At 50.4% G+C, this 15,472-nt stretch overlaps 2 protein-coding genes across 2 annotated transcripts; both read right to left on the bottom strand.

Annotated features, from left to right (window-relative positions):
• Positions 1–4,823: 4,823 nt before the first annotated feature.
• Positions 4,824–10,275, bottom strand: FSCN3 (fascin actin-bundling protein 3). The gene is made up of 6 exons (XM_040259575.1): positions 10,132–10,275; positions 8,392–9,088; positions 7,935–8,053; positions 6,146–6,305; positions 5,353–5,523; positions 4,824–5,029 (listed from the first exon to the last, which is right to left on the bottom strand). Exons 1-6 carry the CDS (start codon positions 10,273–10,275, stop codon positions 4,824–4,826), a joined length of 1,497 nt encoding a protein of 498 aa, XP_040115509.1.
• A 2,107-nt stretch (positions 10,276–12,382) lies between these two features.
• ARF5 (ADP ribosylation factor 5) lies at positions 12,383–15,372 on the bottom strand. Its single transcript, XM_040259574.1, has 6 exons — positions 15,164–15,372; positions 14,552–14,632; positions 14,115–14,224; positions 13,568–13,639; positions 12,972–13,097; positions 12,383–12,868 (listed from the first exon to the last, which is right to left on the bottom strand). Exons 1-6 carry the CDS (start codon positions 15,228–15,230, stop codon positions 12,782–12,784), a joined length of 543 nt encoding a protein of 180 aa, XP_040115508.1. The 5' UTR covers positions 15,231–15,372; the 3' UTR covers positions 12,383–12,781.
• Positions 15,373–15,472: the final 100 nt, after the last annotated feature.

The following is a 15,472-nucleotide window of genomic DNA, read 5'->3' as shown; positions in this document are numbered from 1 at the left end:
TTCTCCAGGCAAGAACACTGGAGCGGGTTGCCATGCCCTCCTCCAGGGCATCTTCTGGACCCAAGGACTGAACCTGAGTCTTCTGCATCTCCTGCATTAGCAGGCGGATTCTTTACCCACTAAATCACCTGGGAAGTAGTCACATGTGCCTGTGGCTACTGTGTAGGACGATAAACGTTATAGAACATTTCCATCAGCACAGCTCCCTGTGCCAGCACAGTTCTACCATGAAATTCCAAGGATAACAGAGCATGACCTGCCTCTGCCCTGCTTCTATCCTCTCAAGCTGGGGCCCCACTGGACAGACGGCCCAGGGAGATGGGCAAGGTTTTGTGGAGTGACTGAGATTGTACCATTCACTTCAGTGACCAAACTGACCTCAGCAACGGAAGCAGCTGGCAGCTGAAGCCCCATGGCTGAGCACATTCAAGCTGAGGGTGGCCACTTGTGGGAAGCATAAAAGCCTGCGCGCACATCTGTGTGTGTGTCTGTGTGTGTGTGTGTGTGCGTGTGTGTGTGTGCATGTGTGCACGCGCGTGCATGTGCCTCTGGGCACATACATTCCTGTGTGTCTGACTACATGTATTTAGGGAAGGCTGAAGAAGAGATTCTTTGTTAAATGACTCCCAAGGTCTTGTCTCTGAAGACTGTATTCCACGCCGCATCTCTGGCCTATTATTAACATTGTCTAGGAAAGGAGATGCCCTGGTCCTTAGTGTTTGCAACCTTCTCTTATTGCATTAAAATGTTTACAAAATTCTTTCATATTTCTTGAGGAAAAACATACTTACAGAAACTTGACATCACTTTCCTCTGCCCAAGCAGAAACTCTCTCAGTTTCTGGTTTCAGCTTCTCTTCTCAATAAACTTAAAAGCCAGGCCCTGGTTGTGGGATGATGCAGTAGGGCTCAGGCTTTGAGAGTGTTTGAGAAGCTGTCTGGATGCTGCTTTATATAATATTGAGTTAGCAATGAGCACAAATTATTCCCTTTTCCACTCCCTTTCAATTCTGATTGCATCAAAGAGAAAATTTTCATTTTGCTTCTACTCTGTAGCCCCTCTGTAACACTTGTTAATCTATTTTTTTTTTAAACAGAGGGACAGGGAGCTTCAGGCTCTGAACCTTGGTCAAGGAGGGGAAATCTGACTAAAATTTATGGCATCACTTTGGTTTCATTGTATTCTTTTTTTTTTTGCCTTCAGTATATTCATTTTTATGGTCACTTTCTACTCATGGCTTCCCTGATAGCTCAGTTGGTAAAGAATCCACCCGCAATGCAGGAGACCCCAGTTTGATTCCTGGATCAGGAAGATCCACTGGAGAAAGGATAGGCTACTCACTCCAATATTCTTGGGCTTCCACCTGCAATGCAGGAGACCCCAGTTCGATTCCTGGGTTGGGAAGATCCGCTGGAGAAGGGATAGGCTACCCACTTCAGTATTCTTGGACTTCCCTTGTGGCTCAGCTGGTAAAGAATCCACCTGCAATGTAGGAGACCTGGGTTCAATCCCTGGGTTGGGAACTTCCCCTGGAGAAGGGAAAGGCTACCCACTCCAGTATTCTGGCCTGGAGAATTCCATGGACTATAAAGTCATGGGGTCTCAAAGAGTTGAACACAACTGAGCAACTTTCACTTTACTTCTGCTCATGGCAAGTGATTCTGGTCTTCCATTTTATGATAGTGATTAAAATATCCCTTTCTAAATTAATGTACTTAAGAGCCTATGTCAAGAAAGGCATTAATGGGGCAGATGGTATGCCTCTAAGGGCCAAGGTTATGAAGACAGTGCAAGAAAGACACCCATTTTGGAAGCTCTGTTTTGATGGAAAGACTCATGGGCATCAGGGTCTGTTCTAATTGAAGAATTGCATCAGAGGTCCCAGTCATGGGCAAATCACTTCAGCTCCCTGTAAACGGTGGGCAATGATGGAGAAAATACCTGTTGCATCCTACTGAATGGATCAAAAGGAAATGATAAGGTGGGCTGGTCGGCCAGCTGTGGAGGGAGAGTGGGCCATATATGCATAAGCTGTCATTATGACTACCTTGTGCCTATAGGGTTAATAATCCTTCCTTTGTCCTAAACCAAAAGGACATGTAGTCATATCTTGACTGTGACTCCTTCCTCATGGAATCTCTGGGGAACGTCTAGTGCTTCTGGAGGGGACGGGGCGAATCAGCGGAAGAATAGGGTACCATCTGGTTTCCCCTCTTCTGGACACCACTTGGGGTGGCCTGGAGCCTCAGTTGCCACCCTCATTCACACCCCTACTCTCAAGTCAGATGCACACCAGGGTCTTGGGGGTGGCCGTTTGTGATGTATTGTTGCTCGAAACAGGTGTTTTGCTAAACTGGGTAGGAAAAGTTGTGTTACAGATATTCTTCTCATGGATCTTGACTCTGGGGCTCCTGTTTGGTTTAGTGTAGTAGTTTCTTCTGGAAGGTTTGGATTTCGGTAGGTGGCATCCTGTTGACCTGGGGAGGAAAGAGGAAACAGAAACCTTCAGTTGGTCACTTGCTGATTTCTACCATTTAGGAAAAAACCTGGTGAGACCCAATGGGAAGAGAGAAGACAAAGTCATTTGTTCCTTTCTTGAGGAAGGGCCACAGGGACAGAGGAGAGGTTAGTTTACAGGAAAGAGCAATAGAAGTGATTTTGAAAAATCCAATGAATGGTGCAAAATACCACCAGAATTCTCAGGGAGACTAGAACCGACAGGTTAGACTTCCTAAGAATTCAGACTGACTTGAGGAAGACATCTGATGGCGTGAGGGTGTGCAAGGCACCAAGCTGTTTACTAAGCATTTCACTGTCATCAGCTCATGTAACATAATAATCCCATGAGAGTCATACTATATTCCCATTTCACCTACAAGAAACAGACTTTGAGAAGTTCATTGGCCCAAGGTCAAACAACCAGTTTTTCTAATAAGCATCAAATTAGAACCCAGCTCTGAGTCCAGAAATAAACTCTTAACCACTTTGATGGAATGTCTACTAGAATGTCAGGCCTGGAAAGAGAAATCTAGTGCAATCCAAATCCTTCATGGAATAGATAAGGAAACGACTTAGTGGGATTTCCTTTTGTTTTCCAGTTTGCCACAATTAAAGGGTTTATGTAGAAAATCAATAAAAGATGAAGGAAAAGAGTGAATGAATATGGGATCTCTATCTAGAGGCATACAGTCACTGACCCCTCAGACCACCCTATGAAGCAGACATTATCCCCATTTTACAGATAAGGAAACCAAGGTATAGAAATGTTAGAGCAATTTCCCTGGGGTTACAAAGCTAGTAAGGACCACGCCTTGCTAGTTTTGGTTCCAGGTCTATATAATATTAAAACTGAATCTCTTTCTACAACATCCTCCTGACTTCCCAAGCCAGGAAAGAGAGGATGATTGTGAAGGGACAGGGCCAAGAGGAGTGAGGTACCCTGAAGAGTTAGGAGCAGGGAAAGCTGGAATGGAGGCAGCAGCTTAGAAAAGTGGACTTATGGTGGAGAAGAGATGAGGTAGGGATGGGCCTGGTGGCTGGGGAGCCGTTTGCACTGCAGGCTCTTGGTGGAAAGCCTGCCACACAATTGTGCCAGTAATTATGGTAATTACTAAGGAGCAAGCTAGGACCAATCTAGACAGCATGTTAAAAAGCAGAGACATCACTTTGCCAACAAAGGTCCATCTAGTCAAGGCTATGGTTTTTCCAGTAGTCATGTATGGATGTGAGAGTTGGACTATAAAGAAAGCTGAGCACTGAAGAATTAATGCTTTTGAACTATGGTGTTGGAGAAGACTCTTGAGAGGCCCTTGGACTGCAAGGAGATCCAACCAGTCCATCCTAGAGATCAGTCCTGGGTGTTCATTGGAAGGACAATGTTGAAGCTGAAACTCCAATACTTTGACCACCTGATGCAAAGAGCTGACTCGTTTGAAAAGACCCTGATGCTGGGAAAGATTGAGGGCAGGAGGAGAAGGGCACGACAGAAGATGAGATGGTTGGATGGCATCACTGACTCAGTGGACGTAAGTCTGGGTGGACTCTGGGAGTTGGTGATGGACAGGGAGGCCTGGCATGCTGTGGTCCATGGCGTCGCAGAGTCGGACACAACTGAGTGACTGAACTGAAGTACTCAAGAGGCTCTGCCAATGAAACACTGGAGTTTTCAGGGTTTGGTGAAGGGAACACAAGGGAGGAAGCAGAGATGGCGCTGGGTCTTGAGCCTGAGTGTTTGAGAGGATGGTGCTGCCCTCCATGGCCATGGGGAGGGCAGGAAGGATCACCTCTGAAGGGGAGGGTGAGGAGGATCATTTGGAGGAGATGGCAGGATGAAGGCAAGTCAGCTGTCAATCCGAAAGTTGGAAAGAGATGAGGTCAGACTTCAGGAGAAGGGTCAGGCTGCAGATAAATCTGGGTGCCATTAATACCCCGAGGATCTGAGGTATAGGGGTAGAAAGTACCTAGGATGGAAAGGATACCGCTCAAAGTTACCAGTCTTCCCTACAAAGGGGGAAAAACTCTGCCTCTTAATGAAGAGAGACAGATACACAAGTACCCCCTCATCTTGTCCCCTGCAGTCTGACTTGCAAGCGCAAGAGTCAGTGTGACATAATAGTGAGAAACCTAGATCTGACTCCTCTCTCCAGCAAGTCTAGGTCTAGAAGCCTCATGAGAATTTGGAATAAAGGTCTGGAGTGGATCCAGCCATGGGACAGATGCCAGCCCGGGGTGCATATTGGTTTTGCTCTCACATGCCTCCGCACCCTCTTCCCTTCTTCTGCTGCTCCTCATCAGCTTCTGCTCCCAGACCCCTGGGTCCTTACCTAAAATTCCCAAATACACTCTTTGGTTATGTCTTCGCTGTCTGCCAACAGGGTACCACTTTGGTCAGATCGCATGTAGAAGCCATTGGGTGCCAGCACCGTGAGCAAGTTGCTGCCCTGAAGCTCGATACAGAAGTTGAGGGCGAACTTTCCCCAAGGCCGAAAGGTGCCGAAGGATGTTATTGACCAGAAGGATCCACCCTGTGCTGGGGACGGAAGAGCTCAGGTTGGTGGGCCATTCTGGAGTTGGGGGTCTCTCTCAGTACAGCCTCTGAGGGGGCTCCAGGAGGCCCACCACCCCTCCTGGACTCCCCTAACCTGCCTGTCTTGGCAGGTCCTTCTCTGGGAACATAGGAGGGCAGGTTTCTGTCCTGCCCACCCACTCCAGGAGCCTTGAAGTGTAAGAGCAAACAGAAACTGTTTTTCCTCCTATGAAAAGTGGGCCCCGAGTAGCAGTCCCTGAAGTCTCAGTTGAGGCTAAGGCTAGGCTAGATCATGAAGCCAGGGGTGAGGAAGTGGAGCTACTCACCTTGGAAGTGGTAGATGCCCTGGCGGCAGGGCAGCAGGTGAATGCAGTCTGGTTGATCCATATTGCACTGCAGGAGGTCGTGTTCTGATGAGGTACCCACATACCCATACCGACCCCGCAAGGCAAGGAAGGGGCGGTTGGCTAATCGAATCCCAAATTCCTCATTTGGGCCTGAAAGAAACAGGAAGAAGTTATTGGGATGGGCTGTCTCTAGATGCTTTCCCAGATGGAAGCAGGGAGATGGGCCCTGGTGGCAAAAGGGTATCATCAATATCCTAATATTTAGTGAACAGTTATCATGCTAGGTGCCGGTGAAATGTTTATGAAAGCACTCATTACAGCATGGAGGCCAAGACATTTTAATATTCTTCCTTCCTTTGAGATGAGTGAATCTATTTAATCTTCATGATAAACCTCTGAGGCAGACAGGTTGGCTATCACCTCCACTGATGATAGAGACAATGAAACTGAACCTCAGATAAGGGGGTTACCCAAGTGATAATGAAAAGTCAGCAACTCAGCAGGTTGTTGTTCAGTTGCTAAGTCGTATGTGACTCTGTGACCCCATGGACTGCAGCACGCCGGGTTCCCCTGTCCTTCACTATCTCCCAGAGTTTGCTCAAATTCATGTCCATTGAGCTGGTGATGCAGCAGGTGTTACAGACCCGAATCTTCTTCCCCCAACCGTGGTGGCCTTTCTACCATAACCACAACTTTCTACCATGGCTTCTACCAAGCTCCCTCTGAAAGTGACTCTGACTTGGAATACCCTGGCAGAGGCTACTTTGCCTACCTGGAATGGTGCCACTGCCCATCAACAGGCCATTGGCTGCGATGCCCAGGAAGCGTCCATTGGGAGACTGAAGGAGGATCCTGCCACAATTCCAGTGCATACGAAAGAAGGTTTCACACTCCATTGGGTGCCCATCAGCCATCACCGCCCTGTGGCGCCTCTGAAGAGAATATTGGGAACAGAGGAGAGAAGCAAGGACTCAGACTCTCAGCTTTTTTCTTGTTATTTTTATTCTTAGACTCTCCTTCCCATATTCCACCCTCTAGCTCTTTTTTTTTTTTTTTTTTTTAAATTCTCTCAGGGTATGCTTATGCCTGCAGATGGTTTTTTGGAAAACATGTTGTGAGCTCAGCTCTCCTACTTCTCCAGTCTGTGCTGTGTCCCATAAGGAGAGAAATGAACTTTGGCCTAGACTCCAAAATCATTTCAAAGTGGATCATAGACATCAAAGTGAAAGTCAACCTATAAAACATCTAGAAGAAAACACAGGAGAAATTCTTTGCGACTTTGAGTCAGGCAATGATTTCCTGGGGCCAAAAAAAAAAAAAAAAAAACAAACAAACACACAACCACTTATAAAATGGAGAAATTGGACTTCATCAAAGTTAAAAACTTGGTGCTCAAAACTAAAAACTTGGTACTCGAAACATACCATTAATCAAATGAAAAGGTCAGTCATAGACTGTGAGAAAATGTTTACAGTGCATAAATCTGACAAAGGACTTTATGACAACTCAATAAAAAGACAAGCAACACAATAACAAACAGGCAAAAGAGTTGATCAAACACCTCACAGAGAAGACCTACAAAGGACCAATAGGCACATGAAAAGATGCTCAAATTTATTAATTATAAGGGAAATCCAAATAAAAGCCACAATAAAATAGGCATTACACATTTAATTTTAGAGTGGCTGAAGTTAAAAAGACAGATAAGACCTAGTGTTGGTGAGATGGAGCAATTAGAACTCTCTTACATTACTGGTGAGAACGTAAAGCAGTACAATGACTTTAGAAGACTTCTTGAAATTTTCTTAAGAAGTTAAATACACATTTGTCATATGACCCAATAATTCCACTCCTACCTATTTGCCTAAGATAATTGAAAGCATGGGCCCACAAAAAGGCTTGTACATGAATGTCCATAGTAACTTTGTTTACAATGGCCCAAACTGGAAACAACTCAAGTATTCATCAATCAGTGAAGGTATAAGCAAATTATGTTCGTGTTTGTGAGTAGTGTTATGGAATACAATCCATCAATAAAAAGGAACAACTACTGATACATGTGACGTCATGGACAAATTTCAAAAACATTACCCTGAGTGAAAGACACATATACTGTAATACTGTATGATTCCATTTATATGAAATTCAAGAGCAAGCAAATCGAATCTATAGTGACAGAATGCACATTGGTGGTAGTGGGGAGAGCCAGAGGGGAATTTCTGTGATGACAGAAATATTTTCTAACTTGGTTAGAAACAGGCATGCATGGTTGCAGCATGCTTGTATACATTTGTCAAAACTTATTGAATCGTACACTTAAAATGTGAGCATTTTATTGTGTGTAAGTCATGCCTCAATAAAGTGTTTTTAAATTTTCTTTTTTTAAAAGAGGCCTGATTGGATGAAAGTGTGCCCACTGGATGAAAATAAGAGTTTATTGACAAGGGCCTGCATACTTCATCTCATCATCAGATCGTCTGCCCTGAAGAAGGAAAAAGCGAGTCTAGAGAGGGAGATTTCAGGGCTCAAGGGTTCTCTTGTCCAGAAAGTCAAGGTCTCACCTGGGCCAGGTAGCAGCCATTGGCTGAACGAAGCTGCAAGGTGGGGGTCTTGTTGTCACATTCAAACTGGAACAATGACATTGGGCTTATGTGCTCAGAGGCAGCACACACCTCCACGTCTACAGAGGAAGAAGATGTCAGAAGAAGCCTGAGTCTGGCCCCAGTCTCAGTCTCAGCCCCTCCTCCACACTGGATGACTGGCATTCCCTCTGCTTTCCCTCCTCAGCCTTTCTCATCTTGGCCCATAGTAGCCTGGAGAAGACCCAGGCCACTTCTCTTGCAAGTCTGTGACCCTACTTTAAAGCCCATCTCCATGGCATCAGAGATCCTCTGGGGACCTCAGGATCTTCCTTAATCACCAGGTTCAAAAATCCTCTCTGATCCCAAACAAATTTTCCTCTTTTTTTTTAAGCAACCAGCCCTCCCTCCCTCTGTGGCTGTTAGACCCAGCACTTGCCATAGACGACAGAGAGGAACTTCCGAGCCTTGGACGTGAGGCTAACCCATGTTGGGCAGCGCTGCAGGATGAACCACTCCTCGCCTCCATGGGGACTGGAGCCCAGGCTCAGGAGTAGGCGTGTGCCCTGTGGATACAGTATGCCTCCCTCCCCATCGCTCAGCGCCACAAGCCCTCCAGGACGCACTTGCATGTGAAAAGCTGTCTGTGTTGAGGGTTGGGAGACCAGCCGGTCTAAGTGGGACACGAAGGTGTGTGCAGAGGTCTCCAGGTGGTAGCATCCATCTTGGAAGTGCAACAGGAAGCCGCATTCCTCCAGACAGGGAATTGGTGCATCTACCCAGACTCGGCCCATGGTAGGGTCAGCCCGGGCATAGCAGTGGTTAAGCGGGCTGAAGAGGATCACGTGGACATGCAGGGCTGGCCGTGGGGTCCACATGTGGTAAGCTGAGAGGACCCGGGAGGCACAGAAAACATCCTCGCCATCAGATTCCAGGTAGCGCCCACTGATGATGCACTGGAGGGTCCACTGGCCATTGCGGTGGAAACGGATGAGGAAGCACCCGTGATGGCTTGTCCTTGGCCGCCCGTAGCACAGAGAACCGTCTGCCTCACACAGAAGGTAGAGACCCTGCAAGCTTCTTAGTCGTACCACAGCCTGTGTGTCATGCTCATTGCTCACTAGGATCTCCCAGGTCTGGAGGCATGGGGAGGGAGAAGAGGGATATTAGTCCTGCAAAGAGGCTGGACCGAGGAGCCCTCTATCCATCACCCCTGGCATCGCTCCAGGACCTTCACTGAGATCAACCACCTTCCTTCCACATAGGCCTCCTAACTGTCCTCTCTTCTACCTCCTCGTCCAGCGGTAATCAAAAGATCTCAGGGCACTTCCACCACTGGAGCCAAAGGGCTTCTCAAGATCCCAAGAGACACTGTAGGTAACCACCTCCTCCAGGTAATGGAAGGTAAAACTCCCTCTCTCCTCCTTGATCACTTCCTTAAATACCTAATTTTCCAATAAAAGCTTTGGGTTAAGTCTTTCTTCTCTCTTTTCTATTTCCCCTGGACAGCACAATCAGCCAATACATCCACCCACCAGAACCACTTTTCCAACACAGCAGGAGAAAAGCAAGACCTCTGACAGGCAGGCCACGGGTTCCAGGGATGAGGATGGGAGCACAGACAGTCGAGATGCAATTGTCTGTTTCAGCTGTGATTAGCTTTGTTACAAGCAAGAGGAACTTGTTACTGTCTCTCTCTCTAGCACCAGCCCAGAAGTGCCTACAGCACTCTGTAAAATGAGGACCAACTCTCCAATGGCTTCTAGAATAGGCCATTCTCAAATTACAACCAAGATGTAGAACTTACAGTAACTCCACTGGTCCAACCTCCCCGGACACCTGCAATCCTGCCTTCTAGCTTAGGCTCTCCTCCTCTCCTTTTGGTGATAACACAACCCTTCTGTGCTGGGATAGACGATGGGGAGCAGCCAGAGCAAGACAAGGTAGCAAAGCCAGGGCTGAGGCTTCACCATGTGGGCCAGGTTTAGAGAGAGGAAGATGGTGCAATGGAGGCCTGTGAGCAAAAGCCTGGCTTGCCCTCTCAATGGCAGAGGCTAGAAAAGTGATTAGGTTGAAAATATATCCATGCGTGCACACACACAGACACACACACACACACACACACTCATACAGCTTGGCTACCAGGAAAAAGGGTTCCAGTGTAGGTTTGCTCTGTTACCTGTCTCCGGCCCAAGCCCTTTGCTGTAGCTGTGACCGTATTCTTATATGGTTGATAACTGAGGTAGGATCCTGCCCAGCTGATGAGCCCAACCCTTAGGTCCTCGGCCCTGGGTTGTCTTGGTGTCCACTCCACCTCCTCCATGGGGCCAGCCCCACAGGTGATGACTCAGTCCGGCCCAGCCTTCCCCCCAGTGGTGAGGTTCCACAGGCCATAGGGCCTGGAATCAGGCTCTTAGTACCCACCGGAAGATGTTCCCAGAGTAAACTTTCCAGACAGAGGCTGGCCCAGGGCCCAGTGCCTCTGTGACCCGGGGGCATTGTGACTGTGGGGGCTGCACCTTGTCCTACCAGGGGGAAAGGGCACTGCCCAGCAGCATCAGTCCAGAGGAAGTGGGTCCAGAGCCTCTGGCACTTGCCTCCCCGCATCCCTCCAGGCATCAGGTAGCTCAGTCTGGGAATCAGAACTCAGCGTGGGCCAGCAACCACGTGTGATTTCAGGCAAGTCTCTCCCCTCTTCACTTGTGTGCCTCATTTTAATCACAGGATAGAAATTAACCTCTTTCCTTTCTAGGAAGTAGATTCTCCCTGGCTCCCTTGGGGCTCAAGTGTTTTTAGAATTCAAGATATCCAAGAAAAATCTATTAACTTTTATGGCTCTTGGGTGGATGAGGCCAAATGGTCTCAGGAGATACTTTTCAGCGAGTGTAAGGAAACCCTAGATACTCATCAAGGGTCAGATTACTCATGCTTATCAGAAAGGGCTGGCTTGTGGGCAGGGTAAGGAGAATGGCCCAGGTTGGGATGGGGACAGGGCACCCTCCTCAGTCCACAAGGGTGCTGCTGCTGGCAGCCAGCCAGGTTGCCCTTAAAGATACCAGCCCCTCCCTCACCAGTCTCTGCTGGCCAAGAGCCTCCAGAACCCACTGCCTCCAAAGCTCATGGAGAAAACCCGTCTAGCACCTGGAGAAACCGGCAACATGAAATAAGAAGGGAGAAAGGTCAAAAGAAACAGTAGTGGTGATGGTGGGTTTGTTGAGCTTTGCTGGAATGCAAAGGAAAAAAAGGCAGAGTGAACCACACTTGGAGAATACTCTACACACTTGATCCTGTACATGTATCTTCCTGTTCCTGTAGGTGGAGTCTTCCCAGGTAGAAAGAGCTACAGTGGTGCACAGTAAGGGCCTATTACTCCATGCGCTGTGTGCATGCTAAGTCACTTAGTCCTGACTGACTCTTTGCGACGCTACGGACTGTAGCCCACCAGGCTCCTCTGTCCATGGGGATTCTCCAGGCAAGAATACTAGAGTGGGTTGCTAAGCCCTCCTCGAGGGGATCTTCCCGACCCAAGGATGGAATCCATGTCTCTTATATCTCCTGCACTGGTGGGTGTGTTCTTTACCACTAGCGCCACCTGGGAAGCCCTCCCCAGACCCCGCCTGCACTTAAGTCACTAGATCCTGACCCAGGGATTGAACCCAGGCCTCCCGCATTGCAGGTGGATTCTTTACCATCTGAGCCACCAGGGAAGCCCTACCAAGGTTTTATAAAATAAGGCCAATAGACGCTGAGTGACAGAATCCCCTGGTTAATTTTAGAGATGCAGATTCTTGGGTCTCAGACCAGTCCTGAAGAATCACTTGCAGAAGTGTGCCTCAGGGCCCTTATTCTTAATATTCCCCCTGCCTCAAGTTTCAATGTGCATAGTCATCATTAAGAACCACTGCTCTAAGCAGCTGGGAGGTGGATGGGAAATGGGAGTCGGGTGGTTTACAAACCCATGAAGGTAGAGCCTGTTACCCGCAGCAAAGGCCCCTTGGAATTGGGGAAGGAATGGAATTTCCTCCACTGGAGGCCCTAAATACTTCTAGTCTTGAGAGTAAGGAGGGAGCAGCTGAGCTAGATGAGGGTAAGGTTGAGTGTGCGTGCTTGCGGTAAGGGGTTGGCTTGGCAGCCTTAGCTGCTTTGCTATCGTTGTCATTTATAGTCTCAGTCATGTCCGACTCTTGACACCCCATGGCCTGCAGCCTGCCAGACTCCTCTGTCCATGGCATTTCACAGGCAAGAAAACTGAGTGGGTTGCCATGTCCTCCCTCCAGGGGATCTTCCCATCCCAGGGATTGAACCTGTGTCTCCCGGCAGGTGGATTCTTTACCGCTGAGCCACCAGGGAAGCCCTGCCCCTGCCATGACCATATTATCTTTGCAGCCAGTAACCCAGCCCCCCACTTGTAGGCTACACACAACACGGAGTACAAACCACAGCAAATTTATTACTCAATATCCAGTGCCACATCATAGCACCACCCGGAGCCCTCACCTCCCCTCCCCACCTGGCCCAAAGGGTACACCCGAAACGGAAGGAAAAAAACTAAACCCGGATCCCTGCTCCTCTTCTGGAAGAAGGGGCCTTGGCCCTGGAAACCCCTTTCCACAGGTCCCAGCGGACAGGAGATCAGATCCCTCCGTGCCCAGAGAGTGGGGCTCCAGGCTCCCAAAAGAGAGAGAGCATGCAGGCAGGAGCAGTGGCCTGTGTCTGCGGGGGAGGAGGAGCTGGGAGGGAAGGGCACTGCCTGAGGAGTCCGGGAGTCTGGTCCTCCCAGGACGATGCACGCGGGAGCTTCTGGGCAGCAGGGGCCGGCCCCTGGTTGGCTAGCGCTTTGACAGCTCGTGCGACAGCCAGTCCAGCCCGTCGTACAAGCCTGTGCCCTGGGTGGCACAGGTGGCCTGGACGTACCACTGTGGGGAGGGGGAAAGAAAGAGGTCAGCAGCAGGGACAAAAAAGGAGATGCCTTTGTCTCCTGCCAGGCCTGGGGCTTCCTGGGGCCAGGCGGGCCCTCACCGTGCGGCTTCGCAAGTGCTGTAGCCCCAGCTTGTCGGTCAGCTCGCTCACGGGCATGGCGTTGGGCATGTCCTGCTTGTTGGCAAACACCAGCAGCACTGCATCCCGCAGTTCGTCCTCCTGCAGCTGGGAGGTGAAGGGGGTGGGTGGAACGCAGCTGTGCATGGGAGCCCCCCCGTCCTTCTACCTTCTAGCATATTTGTGGGAAAAAACAGAATACTGTGTCATCTACTGAACACAAGACAGAGAGTTACCAACTGCTTAAGTCCAGCAAGGGTCTTTTTCTAATCAGACTACTTGCCCTAGTCAAGATGACATTTCCAAATGGCAAAACAAGAACGTAAGAGGATGTTTCCTTCCACCTGGTATAACTCTCCCCTCCCCACTTAACTTCTCAGACTCAGCTGTGAAGACAGGAGAGAAAATTCAAGGGAGAAGTCAGTCTAATACTTTCTACCTGACCCCAATTCAAAACAGGGTGAGTTACTTCTAATGACTGTGCCCACAAAGAGAAAGGTACGTTCGCGGTCCGTGAGGCACTTTCTGACTCTCACACCCGCACAGAGACTTCTCTTCCCCGGTCTCTGGGTGCTCACCATCTTCTGGAGTTCGTCAGCAGATTCTTGGACCCGCTCTCGATCATTACTGTCCACCACAAAGATGAGGCCCTGGGTGCAAAGGAAGACAGGAAGGAGGAGCTATCTCCCGAGTCTGGGACACACACATCCTCCTCTGGACCCTTTGCTTTTCTGCCTGTCTTTAATTGTGTGGAAAGCCTGCTCATCTAGTAAGCCTGCTCATTCCATAATGATCTGCAGTTAGCCTAGCACAAACTGGAGACATCCTGCAACGGATGCAGCCTCTGCCCTCAGGCAAGCGGTCTAGCAAAAAGATGTGCAAGGCAACAGGGAAAGACATGTGATGAGCCCTAAATCAGGCAGCTTGGACTCAGAACTCTGCTTCTAAGGAGAAGCGGAAGGTGGCTGGCTAAGTCTCAAAAGTATAAGGGCAATCTGAAGGATGAGGAGAGGCTCGCCTACAAATGAGGGTGAGAGGCTGTAAGGGTTTTTTCCTGGCTCAGGGCTAACACCTCAGCCTTCCTAAACCTAACATCTCTTCCCCTGGGGGTGGGGTAGCCCCAACCTGAGTGTTCTGGAAGTAGTGCCGCCACAGAGGCCGAATCTTGTCCTGGCCTCCCACGTCCCAGACTGTGAAACAGATGTTCTTGTATTCCACTGTTTCCACATTGAAGCCTGCAGATAATTGTACAACATATGAGGCAAAAGTCCTGAAAGGAAGGAACTCATTAACACTAAGTGGATTCAGGAGGGACACAAAACCAGAAGGCAACGATCGAGGCCCCAAGGAAAAGAACCCCAAGAGGCCCGAGTCCACAAGCCGGGCGGCGCTAGGTCACATCCATCCCGCACACAGAGATACCCTGACCCACTTCTCAGGTAGCAGGATTCGATTTCAGGGTCAGTTCCCTGCAGATAAAGGCCTGGGGCAGAATACGGAGCAGATCCTCTGAAGGGACCCCGCCGCGCTCCCTCTCCTCCCGGCCTCGCCTCCGAACTCACCTATGGTGGGAATGGTGGTGACAATCTCCCCCAACTTCAGTTTGTACAGGATTGTGGTCTTTCCAGCCGCATCCAAGCCAACTGCAACGGAGAGGGGCACAGGGATGGAGATGAGAGCGAGGGAGCCCCCTAGAGCCCAGGGAAGGGGAGAGGCCAAGACAACCGATGCTGACGGGGGCGGAGAGCCCAGGCGCCTCCAGGTGCGCGCTGTTATCTACCTTCGGGGCCTTGAGGGCTGTCGGGGTGGGGAGCGCCAACTCCTGCCCCCAGAGCGGGCTAGGGGCGGCGGAGGACTGAGGGGAAAGAGGCGCAAGAGAAAGGCCGAGCGCTCCTTTTAAAAGTCGTCTCCAAGGGCGGGGAATCCTCCCTTCTTACCAGCCGGGCTGGGGCGCAGGGAGCTTCACCCCACCCAGGCCCGCAGCTCCGGGTGTCAGGCCCCGGGGGCGGTGCTGCAGACCGCGATCCACCCGAGAGTAGTGCCCCCCGGGGGGTTAGGACGTGGGTGACTCGGGGTCAGAGACACGGGTGAGCGGGGGCTGGAGGGGCGCGGGGGCGGCAGGGCTGCGCAGGGGCCGGCGCTCGCGTCCGGGCCGCGAGCTTGGTCTGCCTCACCCATGAGGATCCGCATCTGCTTCTTCCCGAAGATCCGCGAAAAGAGCGCGGACACGGTGAGGCCCATGGCGGGGCCGGGGGAGGGGGCGCGGGCACAGACGCGAGGTGCGGGCTGGAACCGGCCGGCCGCTGGGGGATGGGGCGCAGCAGCAGCAGCAGGAGGAGGTACCGCCGCCGCCTCCGCGCGTCTGGACCCGCCCTACGTCACCTCGGGCCGGCCCCCGCTCTGGCCCCGCCCCAGCCCTCAGCCCCGCCCCTCCGCCCCGCCTCCGCCCCGCCTCCAGGCCCTGGCTCCGGAAGACTGAAGCT

This window comes from Oryx dammah, unplaced genomic scaffold (genome assembly GCF_014754425.2).
Source record: "Oryx dammah isolate SB20612 unplaced genomic scaffold, SCBI_Odam_1.1 HiC_scaffold_18, whole genome shotgun sequence".
NCBI classification, from domain to species: Eukaryota; Metazoa; Chordata; class Mammalia; order Artiodactyla; family Bovidae; genus Oryx; species Oryx dammah.
This window is presented reverse-complemented; position numbering and strand designations above follow the sequence as displayed.